Source organism: Galeopterus variegatus, unplaced genomic scaffold, assembly GCF_000696425.1.
Source record: "Galeopterus variegatus unplaced genomic scaffold, G_variegatus-3.0.2 Scaffold1438, whole genome shotgun sequence".
Lineage (NCBI taxonomy): Eukaryota > Metazoa > Chordata > Mammalia > Dermoptera > Cynocephalidae > Galeopterus > Galeopterus variegatus.
Genome location: NW_007727549.1, coordinates 68,006 through 84,879, shown reverse-complemented (window position 1 = coordinate 84,879; position 16,874 = coordinate 68,006). Strand labels below are relative to the sequence as shown.

At 51.6% G+C, this 16,874-nt stretch overlaps 1 protein-coding gene across 4 annotated transcripts; it reads right to left on the bottom strand.

Moving 5' to 3' along the window:
• Window positions 1-1,047: 1,047 nt before the first annotated feature.
• On the bottom strand, window positions 1,048-16,868 carry DVL3 (dishevelled segment polarity protein 3). 4 transcript variants are annotated; one of them, XM_008576990.1, is made up of 16 exons: window positions 16,658-16,818; window positions 11,004-11,073; window positions 10,149-10,270; window positions 9,920-10,029; window positions 9,610-9,745; window positions 9,346-9,469; window positions 9,056-9,125; window positions 7,914-8,053; window positions 7,656-7,732; window positions 7,474-7,541; window positions 7,171-7,320; window positions 6,410-6,541; window positions 6,067-6,234; window positions 4,083-4,298; window positions 3,584-3,994; window positions 1,048-2,743 (listed from the first exon to the last, which is right to left on the bottom strand). In XM_008576990.1, the coding sequence occupies exons 1-16, from the start codon at window positions 16,816-16,818 to the stop codon at window positions 2,712-2,714; spliced, it is 2,187 nt and encodes a 728-aa protein (XP_008575212.1). In that variant the 3' UTR covers window positions 1,048-2,711. The 4 variants fall into 4 exon arrangements, with proteins under 4 accessions (XP_008575212.1, XP_008575211.1, XP_008575214.1 ...); XM_008576989.1 differs by having other exon boundaries at window positions 1,048-3,323; window positions 9,346-9,439; XM_008576992.1 differs by lacking the exon at window positions 1,048-2,743 and having other exon boundaries at window positions 3,440-3,994; window positions 9,346-9,439; window positions 16,658-16,868.
• Between the last annotated feature and the right edge of the window lie 6 nt (window positions 16,869-16,874).

Sequence of the window (16,874 nt, the reverse complement as noted above, 5' to 3'; positions counted from 1 at the left end):
CCCATCTGTTAAGCCTTGGATTGCTATAGGTCTTTTCCGTCTCCAGAGTCCGAGTACTGGCTGTCCTCACTCTACACACAAACATACGACTTGGCAGTAGAAGTGTCTGTGCTGAATTTACTGGTTTCTATCACCACCTCTGGTTTTCCTAAGTTTTTCTCATATATTTGTTCCACACATAAACCTTTGACCAGGGTTCAAAACTCAAGGAAAGGGGAAGGAGGGAGGAGGCAAATACTTGGAAGAAACTAGCTAAAGCTTTTCACGAATGTGCCCATGACTGTGAGCTCCTCCTCAGGGCCAGCTAAAGTTTTCCATGAATGTGCCCATGTTCTCCTCAGCTATACATATGTGACTGTGTGTGCCTTCTAGTGACAGGCACATACATTGCTTAGAAAACCGTTGGCGAGTTGAATTTAGTTGGACATGGGATTTGAAATCCACTTTCTGATGAACAGAATTAATCTTCACATCCAACCTGAGAAGGAAACTTGAAATTTGAAAGGAAGGAAACTCAAACTTGAAAGGCTTGCCTGATTCTTGCAGGATCTGAAAAAATGTGTTGGCTCTTTTGTGTAGGCAGAGATACCTTGCTGCCTTCCCTGCGAGGGACTGAGCCAGTCATGGAAGGAAGGAATGGCAAGAAAGAGCAAACCTGGTTGCAAACCTTACTGTCCCTAGCAGCCTCCTACCAGAAACCAGGATATGGCAGGACAAAGATCTGGCCTCCCTCAAACCGTGTTCACAGTCATTAAGCCATTAAGTAACTGAAATCCTTGCACTTAAAACAGGCACTTCTAATCCTTGAACCAGCACTTAAGGCTTCACTCCTATCTTCACAAAAGCTTTATCTTCCCAACATACCTTAAACTACTAATTTAGAGTAAATAGTAATAATGATAATGATAATAATAATAATAGCTACCATTTATTGAGCACCTACTCTACTGTGTGCCAGGCACTGTGCTAGGCACTTTTCGTACAATATCTAACTTAAATCCTCACAACAACCCTGTGAGGTAGGTATTATTATCATTTTACATACGACGGAACTGAGGCTCAGAGAGGTTAAATAACTCTATCACGCAACCAAAATAGCAGAGCTGGAATTCAAACCCAGAATAACCTGACTCCAAAACCCTTGCTCTGGTGAATTAAAGTAGAGACAGAGGGGAGAGGAAGGGCCAAATGCAAGAAAGATTTTTCAGAGTGGAATGGATATGATGACTAGTAAGATATGGGAAGAAGGAATTTAAGCCCATAAATATTTCTAGCTGGTAAGCCTACGTAGATTGTGATGAAGGTAGCCAGGATTACAATTCAGGAGGAACACACTTGGGTTGGGGACATGAGCTGAGTCCATATGGACATGTCCATGGAGATGTCCAGAGAGTAATAAAAATACAGATCTAAAGACTGGGGGAAGTTGGAGTTGAAGCTATATATCTGAGAATCACCAGCATATCAGTGGCAATTGAGGACATCAGGATGGATGACATCATTTTGGGAATAAATAGAGAGGAAAGAGAAGTGGACCAAAGATGGAACAAGGAAAGCACTGACACTGAAGGCATAAACAATAGTGGAGAAATTCTCAAGAGAGATGGACAAGGCAGAACCAGACAGTACAGGAGACAACCCTGTAGTGGTGGCTAGAAGAAGCCATGGCCTGGATTGGGAGCAAACTCAAAGCTCCCAGAAAGCAGGCAAGACTACACAGTCACACTTTCCACACAGCCTTCTGCTCACTAAAACCTCAGGAAGTATTTGTTAAATGAGTGAATGCCAAAATGCCCCTACCTCAGTTCACCCCAAAGCCTGGACCCTAAGGACTTCATCTCACTCTTGACACTCCAGCCCTGAAAATATGGGAGCTTAGGGAAGCCAGGAGTATTCATAGCAGAGGCTTAAAGAGAAAGTCATGATTTGTTTACAGTGGAGAATAAGCTAAAAAAAAAAAAAAGAAAACCTGGCACTTGAGCCTGGCTGCTTGGCTCAATTGGTTAGAGTGTGGTGTTGTAACACCAAGGTCAAGGGTTCAGATCTCTGTACTTGACAGCCACCAAAAAAAAAAAAGAAAAAGAAAACCTGGGGCTTGGAAGTCTGTCTAGAAGGCCCAGAATTCCTTCTGCCCAAACTCAATTGGCCTGTAGGCTCCTATGTCCTTGCTCTGGGGTGTCATAGTGGATGTAAACACAGGGAAGGGTGTGTCACGTGGAGGGTGGTGAGAATGACCTGTCAGTCACCTGGGGAGTCCTCTGCTGAGCCCAGCCTAAGACCCAGCTTATGGGCTTTATCCAGGTAGGAAGATGCTGGGGAAATGTGTGGGAGGCTTGAAGGCCATGAGGAAGGGGAAAGTCAGGGGCCCAACCTCACAACCTGGGAGTTGACTGGGACAGAGGGTCCAGCCCTCTGGGCAGGGACTAGCCCTGAGTCTTAAGTGAACTCACATAGGCGCGCGCGCGTGCATGCATGCGTGAGTGCATGCGTGAGAGAGAGAGAGAGAGAGAGAGAGAGAGAGAGAATACTCTTTCTGGAAAGAAGAGTCTCCCATGAATGGGTAAAGAAAGCTGGGGTCCCTTCCCAGAAGCCTAGTGACTCAATATGTTGAAGTGTGGGTGTGGGGGCTGGACATCCTTGGGAAGCCCTGAGGGGCTGCTGAAGCAGGGTTCCTGGTCTCCTCGGAGGCTGGGCCTCCCCTCGCTGGGGGCTCACAGAAAGTCAAACAGCCCGAAATTCTTGGCTGCTCCAGGCCCAGGGTAAATTGGGGGAGGAAAAAAGAAAGAAAAGAAATGTTTCAGGCTGGGAGGTGAGATGAGCCCACTGGTTAGTAGGGTTAGGGGTCTGAAGGAACCAGCATGCAAGGCAGCCATGGGGTGGGAGTAGAGTAAGAGATGCTCCCTGGAAGCCACTAGCCACTCAAGCAACCGAGAGGGCCCTCCAGGCTTCTGATCCCTGCTGGGCACAGGGAGGGATAGCATGGATGGCCACTGGAGGTGACTACAGCTAAGGTGCAGGACTGAGGCAGCAGGCAGGGGAACAGTTAGGAAGGCAGGTGAAGCAAATTTTTTTTGGTGTCAGTACTGTGGGGCAAAGTCAAGAGATTTGCACACATGCCTGAAGAGGTGGGGTTAATAGAGGGATGATGTAGCAGAATGAATGGTGAAAAGCAACTGAGGGGGCAGAAGGAGGGGATAAATAAGGAGGTGAGCATGCCCCCAAGGTTATGGCTGGGGTCAGCTCCTAAAAGTGGGTGGGGCGGACAGAAGTAAGGGGCAGCACCAGCAAGTCCGGTCCCAGGAGGTGAAGGATCCTGGGAAGTCCTGGCAGCAGTTAGTGGGCAGAGGGAACAAACGGAGGTCAGAGGCGGGTTAGGGGCTGCAGAGCCGATTGGTAGATGCACCCCGCCCTCGCTGAGCCCAGCGAGCAGTTAGCGTGCCTGGATTTAGTTCCATTTATTTCCCTTTCAGGTACCAAAATAAAAAAGACGGACGGATGGAGAGAGGGACTCAGTGGCCCGGAGAGGGTGTGGGATGGAAGTGGGGGAAGGGCCCTGCTCACATCACATCCACAAAGAACTCACTGGGGTTTCCCATGGCCATGCGGAAGGACTGTCTGCTGGCGGTCAGTTCGGGGGGCACAGAGGCCAGGTCGCGGCCCGGAGGGGCTCCTGGGGGCCCCATGGCCGCAGGAGGTGGGGGCATCATCAGCATGGGGGGGCCATAGAGAGGGGGCACTCCTGGAGGGCCGTAGCTCGGGTGTGTGTGGTGGCTGCGCAGGCTGCTGGCCAGCGAGTGGTGACTGCGGTGGCTGTGCTCGCTGGCTGCTGGGCCCGAGCGTTCGCTGGGCGCCCGCTCACGTGGCCCCCGCAGGCTGCTGCGTGTAGTGTGGTCCGACTCACTGCCGCTGCCACCTGACTTGGAGTCCCCGGCCTTTGGGTCCTTCTCCTTCCTCCGATCGCTGCCGCTACGGTTGGAGCCACTGCTCCGACTGCCTGCGGGGGACAAGCAGGGCCAGAATGTGGGATGCTCAGAGCTTAAGAAGGAAGCCTAAAGCTTGCCTGGGGTCTCCCTCCACCTTACCTTCACTGTGCTGACTGCTGGCACTGCCTCCACCGTAGCTGTAGCCCAGCTCTGGGAAGCCCGGGTGTGGGTTGTAGGGGTGCGGGGGTGGTGGGTACTGGTAAGGGAAAGCCATGGGCCAAGGGGCGGCTCCTGGGTGCGGCAAAGGAGCCAGGGTGTCCTGGTCAGAGGCGCCGCTGGAGCCGTCGTGGTCATGGAGGGACAAGTTGGCCATGTCTGTGGAGAGGAGGGCTGGGTGAGCTGGGTCTATCCCACCCCACACTTCTGGAATGGGAGGGAGGCTCCCCCTAGGTCAGGTGGGTGGGCTTTGGATGACAGCAACAGTGGTAGTTTCTGGCCATAATTGGAAAAAAGCACAGGCAGGGAGCTCACACCTTCTGCAGACCCCCCCTGCCACTACCAGAGACAGCCCCAGGGAGACCTTCCTCAGGATGGTCCTGATCGTCATTTCAGATTCTCATTAAATCCTGACACCCAAGCCAGTCCATTGGAGGCCTATGCCAAGGTTTTGGCACTTTCTCTTCCCTCCTCAGCAGGCTGGAAGGAGGGGCAAAACTCTTGTGTGGCCTTTCTCTCTTCTATTCACTCAGAGTGGGAGGCTGGGGAACGTGGAGGGCTGGAATACCAGACAGCCATCAGGGACCACATACCTATAATTCATTAGGCACAATACAAAACACTTCACCTCTTGCAAATGTTACCGCAATCCTATGAAGAAGTCATTTGTCACATTTTTTCCAGATGAAAAAAGTGAAGTCCAGAGAGGTTAAATGACCAGCCTGAGGTCAACCTAAACTGTAGCCAGAACAGAAGCTAAGAGTTTACTTTCTCCTTACCTTTTCAGATGAAGTTATTGGTTAGGAGTGGGGAGCAGTTTCGAGAAATTTAGGTAAAATTTTGCCCTGCCCTAAACTTAGAACTAAAAAATATACCCATTGCAAGTCCAGAATGAGCCTAGGGCCTTTCAGGGCCTCTTCATGTAGAAAGCTCTTAGCTCTGACTACATTTCCTCAAGCTGCTGGAGAGGGTGGGAGTGGGGTGGGAAGGGGAAAGAGAGAACAAATTAGGGGCCTCTTCTGTGCTCTCCACCACATTTCCAGCCAGGCTGGGCTCTTCACAGCACTGTCTCACTCTATTAACGTTACTTATTTCATGACTCTGGCTCCCCTGGGAAATTGTACACTCCTTAAGGGCAAGGCTGCCTCCACCAATGTTGGAACTACCGTGAAGGGAATATAAGGGCCACTAGGACTGATTACCTGCCTGGGACACCCCTTGCTCACACGCCATCTGCACCAGGTCCCAGAGCTCTGAGAGAGCTGTAATTGCCCTAGCAGCCACTTGCCCGATGCAGACGAGACCTTCCTCCAAGCCCTAAGGTGAGCCAGCCCAGTCTTCCCAGGCAGCAGTCAGGAGACGGGGCTCTGAGGCAGCCTGTGGAGCCTGCCAGCCAAGCCATCAACCTGTCAAGAGGCCAGCAGCTAGCATGGGGGCAGGGTGGTGGAGGGAAGCAGTGGCTCACCTTGGCTCATGGCCAAAGAGATGACCACTTTGACCTCTGGGCTGTTGTCCTAAGGGGAGTGACTGTGTGTTCCTGGGGCTACCTAGGCCCCCAATGCTTCCCTTTGCCACACTCCCAGCTGAGGAGACCTTGACCAGTCAGAAGGAAAAGGCCTGCTCTGTCAGCATCCCCCTGAGCTGGGCCTCTAAGGAGATAGTGAAGATTGATGCTTTAGAAACAACCAGCACGGTGCCAGGCACAGAGCAGGCACTTAGACAATGCCAGGCCCAAGAGGGAGATGCAGGGCAAGTAAAGAGGCTAGACTGGACTCTGCTTCTACTACAGAACTCTCAGGCCTTGAACTCGGCCCCCAGCTTTGCTGCCCCACCCCACCACCCAGGTTCCCTGGAGTCTGCTGCCACAACCCTGGACACCTCCCCACTTTGAGCCAGGAGATGGAGACAAGGTAGGGGAGGCACGTACTGCCGCAGAGGTCGCCGAAGATGTAGTAGCACTGCTCAGAGAAGGTGATCTTGTTGACAGTGTGGCGGATAAAGCCAGCTTTCAGCAGGTTGCTGGCATACTTGCGGGCCTCCCTCCGGTCAGTGAAGCCTTCCACATTGTGGTACAACCAGTCCACCACGTCTGAGCCTGGGGGCAAGGCTACCAGTTGACTAGGAGGCCCACCTAACTTGGCTTATCTGGCCTCACAGAAGCTATGAGGTACCAGCTCAAAGGAGTGACCCGAGGGAGTTCTTGCCGCCCTCCTCCCTGCCCTGCCCCATCACTCCCCACCAGCTTTCATCCCACCATGGGGCTCTCTCACCGATGAAAGCGTTGGGGATGGTAATCTTGAGCCACATGCGATCGCGAACCTCCAGCCCTGATTCAGGGGAGGCCATAGCTTTTACTATAGCGGCCATGTCACTGTGGATGGACAGGTGGAAGTCATCTAGGCCTGGGGGTGAGAGGCAGAGTGGTGAGGCAGAAGGAGATTTGGAGTTAGGTAGACAGTTTACATTCCAGCTCTACCATCATTATGGAACCAGTGCTGGGCAAATTACTGACTTCTTGGATACTCAGTTTCCCCCTCTGTAAAAATGGAGATTTTAATACCTACTTACGTGGATATTTGAAAAAAGAATTAAATAATGTAAATGAAGGTGCTTATTAGCACAATGTATAATGTGCATATTATGATAATAAAAAAATGGCAGACTTTTTTTTTTTTGGCAGCTGACCAATACAGGGATGACAGCAACTTATAGAGTCCTTACTTTATGCCACGCACTGTGATAATGCCTCACTTATATCCTCTCATTAAACCCACAGGAACCTGGTGAACTGTAGACTGTTAGTCCCATTTTATGAGAGGAAACTGAGGCTCCTGAGGTGCTCAATACAGGTTCAGAAGGAAAACTGTTTGGTGAGGGAGTGGCCACTGGGGGAAGTTGCAGTTGCTGCAATGAATTGAGTCCCCTCTCTGGCCCTCTCTGATGCTCAGGCAAGAATCTCCATGTGGGCCCTCATCAATCCCTCCCACCTGGCCCTGTCTGCTGGGCCCAGGGGACAGGGATGGACACTCACGTTCTGTGTCAGGGATGGAGCTGGTGATGGAGGAGCTGGTGGAGGTGATGGTGCTCAGGGAGGGGCTCATGCCGTAGGCAGGGAAGGTACCCGTCATGGCCGCAGTGTGGGAGACCCAGGCCGCAGGGTCAATGGGCCGGATGGGCTCGCCTGCAGGGAGGATGATGGGTCACGTGCTGCCCACCCTTTCCACTGCTGGGCCCAACAGGAGAGGTATGGGGATTCAGGAAGACAAAGAAGAAAGGAAAGAGGGTGCACGTATGCCAAGCACCAGCTTTAGGGCTGAGTCCCCCATCCACTTACTCCTGGGCAATGTGAAGCAACCACGTGGACTTGGGTCCCAGCACTTGGCTACAGTCAAGGTGATGGGCCTGAAAACAAGGGTGTCCTAGTGAGGGTATGATGTGTGGAGGACAGACCAAGCTCCTTGCCTGACAGCCAGAAATGCCTGTCCCCTCCTCCCCAATGCTCCATTCCATCCATACCCCGGTTTGTGCACAATCTCCCGCAGTACCCGGACTGCATCGTCATTACTCATGTTCTCAAAATTGATCTCGTTTACCTGTGAAAGAGGATCAGGAGTGGATAAGCAGCTGTGTTGGGGATGGGAGAACGGGAGCTGAGTTTGGTGGGACAGAGGGTCTTCCTCCCACCAAGAATGGACCTCTAAATGAACAGGGTATAGAAGGTAGGGACACCTCCCACTCCCTATCTACACCACCATCCAGGGTGGGCAATGATACCTGTAACAGCATATCTCCTGGCTCAATGCGTCCATCAGCAGCCACGGCCCCACCCTTCATGATAGAGCCAATGTAGATGCCTCCGTCACCACGTTCATTGCTTTGGCCGACAATGGAGATGCCCAAGAAGTTATACTTTTCTACAGGAAGTAATTTAAGACCTTGATGGGGGAGCACGGTTTTTTCCCAAATTCCTAGCCCCTTATTAGAAAAGAGTGGAAAGGGACAAGAACTGACATGTACTAAACCTGAGTCAGGCACTGCGTTCAGCATGCATAACCATGCTTTCATTTTATCTTTGCTGGTTGTGAGGCAGCGACTCTTAGTCCCATTTTACAGAACAGTCAACTGAGGTTCAGAGAATTTAAATGACTTATCTTTTTTTTTTTTTTTTTCCTTTTTTTTGTCTTTTTCCGTGTCCGGCAACAGATCGCAACCCTCAGGGTCGCCCCCGTACCGGACCGGGACCAGCAACGGGATCGCAACCCTCGGCGTCGCTCCCGCGCCTCGCTCAGCCAGTGAGCGGGAACCGGTCTGTATGTGGGATCCGAACCCTCGGCGGGAGCGCCGCCGCGCTTCCCAAGCGGCGTACTATAGCAGTGCGCCACCGGGCCGGCCCCTAAATGACTTTTCTAAGGCAGTAAGTGGCAGAGCCAGAATTCAAACTCAGATTTAAATTCCAAAGTTGGGCTCTTTTTACTACATCTAGCTGTCTTCTTTTTTAAAATTTTTTTGGCAACTGGCTGGTAGAGGGATCAAACCCTGGACCTTGGTGTTATCAGCAACATGCTCTAACTAACTGAGCTAACTTGCCAGCCCCCTACATCTAGCTGTCTTCTAAAGAGAGTACCTAAGTCAGAAATCAGAGCAAGGATGCAATGGCTGAAGATGGGAATGAGTGGAGCACTCAGAAATCATGGGAGCCTTCCCTGATACCATCTTTTGCTTCTACCACTCCTTGTGCTTATCTCTTTCACAGCCCTGATCATGAGATACTGAAATGATCAGGATATGTATCAGTTGGTATTTATGAAAGAGTTCCTTGAGAGCAGAGAACGTATCTGTGCCTCTCTGAACTCCTCAAGTCTGCCCAGTGTATGGCATGTAGTAGGTGCTCAGTAGTGTTGTTTCACCAGACTCACCCATGTTGAGAGTAACTGTGATGATGTTGAGTGACATGGTGGAGTCCGTGATGCTGCTGAAGGACGAGGACTGGAATAGACAGAGGTCCTGAGCAGCACGTAGGAGTGGCAGGAACTCACTGCTCCCACCTGGCTCCTCCTCAAGGTGAGCTCTAAGTACCTCCTCCCCCTCCTCTAAGGTTGTAAACACTGAGCCAGGTGGAAGGGATCTAAGAAGAACAAGCCTTGGCCCTGCCTGGGAAGGGCTCACAATCTTCCCCCACCCAAACCTAGCATTCCGGGCCCCATACCCGCTCAATCCGAGAAACCTTCTGCTTCCTCCGCCGCCGCTTATGTCTTCTCATCAGGCGTGAGGCGCTGCTCTGTTCTGTGGAGCTGCTGAACCTGTGGGGCCCACAGTCGTTCCCCACCGGGCTGGCCCAGCCCTGCCCCATGAGAGGCACTGCAGGGCCCAGGTCCCCAACACAAAGTCCTCATCCCTCCCAAGGGCCCAGTATCCTCAGGGTTCAGGGCTCCTCAGGGGCCCCACAGTACCCATGAAACTAAAGCCCCACCTGCTGGTGGAGTCATCCTCATCTGAGTCAAAGAAGCTGGTGGTCTCCAGCTCGCTGCTCATAAGTGTGGATGAGCTATCATAACCCCCTGGCTCTCGCCGCCGCTCCCCCTTTGCAGTTCCATTTAGCCGGGTTGCTGTAGGGGATGGAGGCAGCTGGGTTAGCCCCGTGCCCAATGCAAGAGAAAAGGGAGGAGAGAGGGCCAGGCATATCCCAAGCCCAGGAAGTAGGGAAAAGAGGGGGTAGCTGGGTGGAAGCTATGGGGATGGTATGGGGCGGGGGGAGGCATTCCCGTACAGGGAAGACACACCATGCTCTGGGCCATCCCTTCGGCGTGGCCGCTCTCGCTGTGCAGACACCAAGGAGTCTGTCTCTGTGTCATTGTCCAGGTTCTCCTGGCTGCCCCCACCAGCATGAGGGCTGCAGAGAAGAGAACACTTACGGAGGAGGGGGAAGGCTGGGGGCTCCCTCCCCCAGCCCTGGGCTGAGCTGGTGTGGCCCTCCCCCATGGTCCCTCCCCACCCTCAGTTCACACTCACTGGAAGGATGGCGGTCGGGAATCCCCGATGCCTCCTGTGCGCTCCATAGGCGGTGGCAACTCTGATGGGTTGTCAGCACAGAAGGGGGCTGGCTCTGGGTGCGAGCCCTCAGCTGACACTAGCTGATGAGGAGAAAATGAGTGGGTACTATGTTACAGGGGTCACCAGGGAGAAAGGGGATAGCTGGCTCTAGCAGGGCATGAAAGCCTGGGGAGAATAAGGCAGAAAACATCAAAGGAGAAGAGACAGGACTACGCAAGGGCAGCTGAGATGCAGAGTGGACCCAATGGCTGGCTTGATGGGGTAGTTGGAGGCATGGGTTGGTGAAGTGGAGTAGGGGCAAAGAACAAGGGTCAGTGGTCCAAGGTCCAAGGCAGAGAACAGTAGGTGACAGAAGGGAACTTGAGGCAGTGTCTCAAGGTGCATAGGAGACATTATTGTCTCCACTGTGTGTTTCTGTCTCTCCCTTTTCCCCCTTCCCACCGCTATCCCACTTTTCATTAAGGCTATAGAATCTGGGATGATAAACAGTTCAGTTGGAAAAGTAAAAGAAGGGGCCAGCCTGTGGCTCACTTGGGAGAGTGCGGTGCTGATAACACCAAGGCCATGGGTTCGGATCCCATATAGGGATGGCCAGTTAGCTCACTGGGTGAGCATGGTGCTGACAACACCAAGTCAAGGGTTAAGATCCCCTTACTGGTCATCTTTAAAAAAAAAAAGAAAGAAAAGAAAAGAAAAGTAAAAGAAGATTCAGATATTGAAACATAAAACCACCAGCTATAATCTCAGAGATGCCTTTCCTCCCTCCAGCCGAGCACAAGGATGCAGGAGGATGGAAGGCTGAGGTCTCCTTACCCAGGACACCACCCGGCCGTTAAAGCAGGGTAGCTTGGCATTGTCATCTGAGATCTCCTCCTTCACCACTCTGCAGGGAAAGAGAAATGTCAGAGAGAACTTTCTGGGGTGGAAATTGGAGGGTCCCCCCAGTCCCAACTCTCAGGGGCTCCTCCTCCCTAAGCTGGGAATCAAATCATCAATACAAGACTGTTCAAATGGGAGCAGGGATGGGAGTAACCCAGGGACAGTACTTTAGCACTACCTGGGAGACACCAGCCTGCCTAGGCCTTCCTGGAGTACCCTCTCAGTCACCAGGTGATCGCAAATTACAACTGAAATCACTGTCCCTCAAGCCATTCCCTAGAATCTCCTGAGTGCTTTACCCACCGCCAATATGACTTTCCTGGGCTGGAAATTAGGAAAAAGCACACAATTATTATTGTCCTTCCCTTCTCAACTGGGAATCCTGACATTGTTCTAGGAGGTGTGGATAAGGAATTTAAGGAAATGAGGAAAGAGAAGGAGAGAAAACATTTACTGGACATCCCGCATGTGACATTATGATAATTAACAGTAATGGTTGTATTCTTTTATCGAGCATGTATTATGGGCCAAGCCCTATGCTAAGTACTGTGTATCATTTCATTTAATACGACAATGCCATAAAGTAGGTACAGATGGGGAAACTAAGCTCAGTAGGTTCAGTAATTCACCTAAACTCACAACACTAGGAAGTGAAGAGCTGGGATTTCAATTCTGGTCATTCCGACTCTAAAGTCTATAGTTTTTAACCTATCATACTATCTTATCTCCCTATAATTACAACATATAATGTTCACACCAGCCTCATTAGGTAGACAATATGATCCTCATTTCATGAGTAAGGAAACTGAGAAACATTCAGTAACTCATCCAAGGTCACAGAACTAGTAGGTATCAGAGCTGGAATTCAACCCCAGGCTAGTATGACTCCAAAACCTATACCCTTTCCACTGTTTCACATTGTTTACTGCACAATGACAGAGGTAATGAGGGTCTGTGTGGAGGATAGGTAGTGGTGGGACAGTGCCGTGAGGCATGAGGGGGTTGGGATGTGGTCATGGGCATGTAGTTTGGCCTGGGGAATGCGGTAAGGCAAGAAGTCAGACACCAGTTACGGACTGGGGCCAAGGGAGGGAATGGAAAACTTTGAGGATTGTTAGACTCTCAAACACCCAGTACAGACTGGGAAGACCTGACCAGGGGTAAGAGCAAGACACATGACTGGAGTTCTGAGCAGAGAAAAAGAACAGCAAGGAAGGAGGCTGGGAAGCCTAATCCTCCCTTGCTCTTAGAGCAGCTTCTGCCCAGGGCCAGGAACGTGCTTGGCTCTTTGTGATGCTCACATTCTTGGACTCACAGCCAAGTACGCAGGCCGAGCCCGACTTCTTCCCTCCCATCTAGCTCTAGCTCCTCCACCATTTCCAATCCCACAGTGACTCTAAGAAAGCAGCTCAAATCATCCTGCTCAAGTACACCATGGCAGAAAGCCTACAGGCAAAATAGGCTGGAAAGAAAAGACATAGAGGCAGCTCAGACCCACCAGCCAGTCTGGCCACATGGTACCCCAAGCTTGCAGCTCTCCTTGGGAACTGCGACTCATAGGAAAAGGGGATGTGTGGGCCACATGGCATGTGCTCTATGATCTGCTTTGGAGAGGGTCTCCCTGTGGTGGGAATCCGCTGCTGAATCCCCACTCCCCCTCCCTAGCAGGCCCCACCACACTGCTCCACACTACAGATGTTTCCTCTTTCTGGGGGTCACTGACAGGTCGCCAAGGCTCTGCTGACTCACAAAAATCAGCTGATCTTCGGCAGCCTTGGGGACTTCAGACAGGCCTTACCCTCCCACCGTGGAGCCGAATGGCTCAGGGTTCCATAGCATTTACACACACGCACACACATACACATACTCCAAGTAGAATCAGACAAATAATGGGTTCATATTCCAATTCTACCACTTACTAGCCCTCCTAATCTAGAGAAGTTCCTTAACTTTTCCAAGGTTTTGTCTCATCCTGGTAAATGGGATTCTTAAATGCCTGGCATGGTCTAGGAATATCATAAAAGCTAGTTACTAAGTTTGTTAATTTTTTAGCAGGATCCACAGTCTCAAAGTATGTTTGGCATTCTTTCTACAAACACTTTTTTTTGGGGGGTGGGGGGTGGCTGGCCAGTATAGACACACTCTTTTTCTAACTAGGTGTAAGTTCCTGAAGGGCAGGGACCAAAAGAATCTGCTCATCATTCATCATGCATCCAATTAAAAAGCTTCTGTCGAAAGCCCAGTGGGTTTTATGTCCTGTGTTTGCCATGATATAGACCTTGTAAAGCATTAGGTCTGGAGCCAGCCTTTTTTTCAGAGAGGTTACAGTCCAGTGGGTAGTTCGTGTAAATGTATTTCAAGTGGAAAGTGGTCAGAGCTGTAACAGCAGCAGATGTGTTCAGTGGATATATGTCTGCTGAGTGTTACTTAGGTGTCAGTCCTAGTTAGGAGCTGCGTAGGGATGTAAGGACAAAGAGGATAAAGTGCCACAATAGTTCTCACGAAGAAGCTCAACCTAGAGGACAGGAGAATTTGAACTTAGAGGAGACAGGGGAAGAAGAGTGCTCTGGGCAGAAGGTCCAGAGGGAGGTCAGTGTGTGACATGAAGGGAGGAGCAACATAGTGGTCCAACTTGCCATGTTGCCCCCTTCCACAGCTCAAGGCAGACTAGCAGAGAATACCTTATTCTTCTATCTACCATCTTCTCAGTGCTGAAATGTTTATCCTTTCTCCATTTCTCAAATAATTTAAGATGGCTGAGCCTACCCTGAGCTTGACAAGTACTTCTGGAGACCAGATGGGGCTTGGGAAGTCCTCAGGCCTCACAACCAGAACCTCAGAGGGTGAGTCTACAGTGAGCCTTCCTCCTCTGACCTACTTTCCCTTTCAGTCAGTCAGGGTTGCCAGCTTCCACCTGGCCCTCCTTTTGTGGATCAGCGGTGGCTTTATCACCTCTATAGCTTACTAATGTTTACCACCTCCCTTGGAGAGGATGCCATCTGCAAAATGATGATAATAATAACAACTACAATTAAGGCTTTAGACTTTGGGGCCAGCCCGGTGGCGCACTGGAGAGTACGCTGCTTGGGAGCGCGGCGGCGCTCCCGCTGAGGGTTCGGATCCCATGTGGAGACCGGTTCCCGCTCACTGGCTGCAACACCGAGGGTTGCTATTCCATTGCCGGTCCCCGGTACGGGCGCGACACTGCGGGTTGCGATTCCGTTACCGGTCAGTAAAAAAAGACAAAAAGGAAAAAAAAAAAAAAAAAAGGCTTTAGACTTTGGAGCCAGGTTCCTGATGTCGAATCAAGCTCTGCCACTTACTATCCGTGTGACCTCGGGCAAGTTACTTAAACTTTCTGTACTTTAGTTTCCTCATTTGTACACTGGGATAGTACTCCTTATTTCACAGGGCTGTTATGAGGATTAAATGAGCAAAGATTAAAAAGCATTTAAATCAGTGCCTTGCACACTGTAAGCACCATAAAAAGAGTTTGTTAAATAAATGAAATATATATACACTCCTCCGCTATTAGACCTCTGTGACAAGATAGCCCTACTAGGTCTCCTATTCATTTTTCCTTCTGGGGATAAAAACAGAATCAATCTTCTCCACTTCATTTTTAGCACATTGTTCTCAACCCAGCTAAAATGGTCAACTCTGATATTTTGTAAAGGGTAGTTCAAGTACCACTGATATATACAAGATGGCTTCAGGTGGTACATGAATAAACGTGGCTTAGTTCAACAGTTAAATATTTATTTTTAACATATTTTAGACAGAAATATAAATAAAAAATCAGACCAGTGATTTCATATTACTGATTGGGTCGAGGTGAGAAAAAGAATGGACTGATGGTTGATTTAAAGAAAAATATTAAGTAAACAGTGAGCAGATGTAATAGGGGCCCCCTCTTATGACTGCAGCATAAGGCCGGGCTCAACCGCAGCCTTGGGAGAGTGGGAGGCAGCCCAAAGAGGTCTAGGCTTAGGAGGCAACGGCAAGACCCAGTGAGTGTGCCCAGGGATAAGTGGGGGGTGGAGACACAGGCCTACTCTAGTCCCTCAAAGCATCTGTCCCCATGGTGGGCCCCAGCACACTGGACTATGGCTGATTTCCCCCCATCCCATATCCTGAGGCAGTATCTTGGTCCCCTCTAACCCCATTCTTCTCTTGCCAAGCCAAGGCATCCATCCCCTCTTCAAGTCACCCCCCACCCCTTCAAGATCGATCCCTCTTCAGAATCTTCCAATCAGGGTTGTCTGCCTCTGGACTGAAGCCAGACAATCATCACCCACCAGGAGTACCCTGACCCAGGGGCGGAACAACAGAAACAAGAATAGTCAGAATATAGATAGCACTCCCCACTGGACAAAGCACTTTCACACATAGTTCCAGGGTGGAAGGTGACAACAAAACATGCCAGGCAGCAGATAGAAGGTGCTTGCTTCCTGGGGCTAGGAGGGCCTGGGGCCTGGGAGAGAAGCCAGGCTGACAAACACCAGGGAGAAGAATGTCTCCCCTCACTTAGCTCTGGGGTCTCAGCTCCAAAGAGCAGTGCAAGCCCTGGGCTAGAGCTGGGGAGGTGGCCTTCAGGCCTGAAAGGCCCAGTGAGGCCTTCCCCACAGCCTCCAGGCCCAGCGCCCAGTTAGTGTGGGGGCCTCCCCATCCCCCAGTCCCCTGGGAGTTGGGGAGGGGTGAGGGGATCAACCAGGCTCCCCCTCCCAGGCCAGCTGCTACAGAACCTTCCGGCTTCAACATTCCATCCCCTCTTAAAGGGGAAGGAGCTGCTTCCAAACTCCGCCCGAGTTGGGTAGAGGGAAGACCCCGCCGGGAGGGGAAGAACACCCAGAGACTCTTCCCCACGTCTCCCCTTGGCCACCATCTAGAGGAAAACGGCGCCAATGCTGAGGGGAGAGTGGCACCTGGGTCAGTGAAGACTCCTCCTCAGGGGCCAGGCGCTCTGCTCCCTTGACAACGTCCCGAAGAGCCCCCAAGGGAGAGGGGAGACAGCTAAGTAAACACCAGGTCTGTAGACCCTAGCTTCCAGGCTGGTCTGAGCACCCTCCAAGTCCCCTCCCCCCAGTTCAAAGTCCCCCAGCATAGCCCTCAGATGCAGGGTACTCCAAATATGGCTCTGAGTTGGGGAGCTAAAAAGATGAGGGCCAAGGCCGACTGCCAAACACCCCAAGTTTATGCTAAAAAGGTGGTTACCCCGGCAGGAGGAGGGTTGGGGACACGCTCTGGAATTGGGTATTGGGGGTGTGTGTCTATGTGGCCACTGGTCTCTGAGAAGGTGAGGGGCTTGGCTTGCAGGAACTCTGATTGCTCTTGGGGAACTGGATGTCCCCCTAAACTAGAGAGACCAAGGTCCCCCCTCAAGAGGCCAAGGGGGAGTCCCCAGAAGAGCTGTAACTCCAGCCCCCCAAAAAGCCAAGGGGGGTCCGAATGGGCCCAGTCGCCCTCTAGAAGCCAGAGTGGGGCTAGAAGCCAGCCTAGCGAGGGAAGTCCAAACTGGCCGCGTCGGGACCTAGATAGAAGGCAGAGGGGCCGGGGCTCCCCGGAGGCGGGGCGGGGGCCATCCTCACCCGAAGTCGTCGTCCATAGACTTGAAGAAGAACTTGTAGCTGGGTCGCTGCAGAACGCCCTTAAAGTCCGCCAAGGTGACGCGCTCGGCGGGCAGCGGCAGTTTCACCAGGTACGGCGTCTCCTGCCCGTCCAGGTGGTAGATGATCTTGGTCTCGCCCATGGCTCCGGCCTCGGGCCCGGCGGCCCGCGCGCGGCCTGCTCGGGCGGCCGGGCCGG

Coding starts and splice junctions, on each gene's coding strand:
- DVL3 (XM_008576989.1), bottom strand. CDS start 16,818: ATGGGCGAGACCAAGATCATCTACCACCTGGACGGGCAGGAGACGCCG. Junction 9,126..9,345: donor AGGTTTCTCGGATTGAGCGG/GTATGGGGCCCG, acceptor TGTCTATTCCAG/TCCTCGTCCTTCAGCAGCAT. Junction 8,054..9,055: donor CACAGTTACTCTCAACATGG/GTGAGTCTGGTG, acceptor TACTTCCTGTAG/AAAAGTATAACTTCTTGGGC.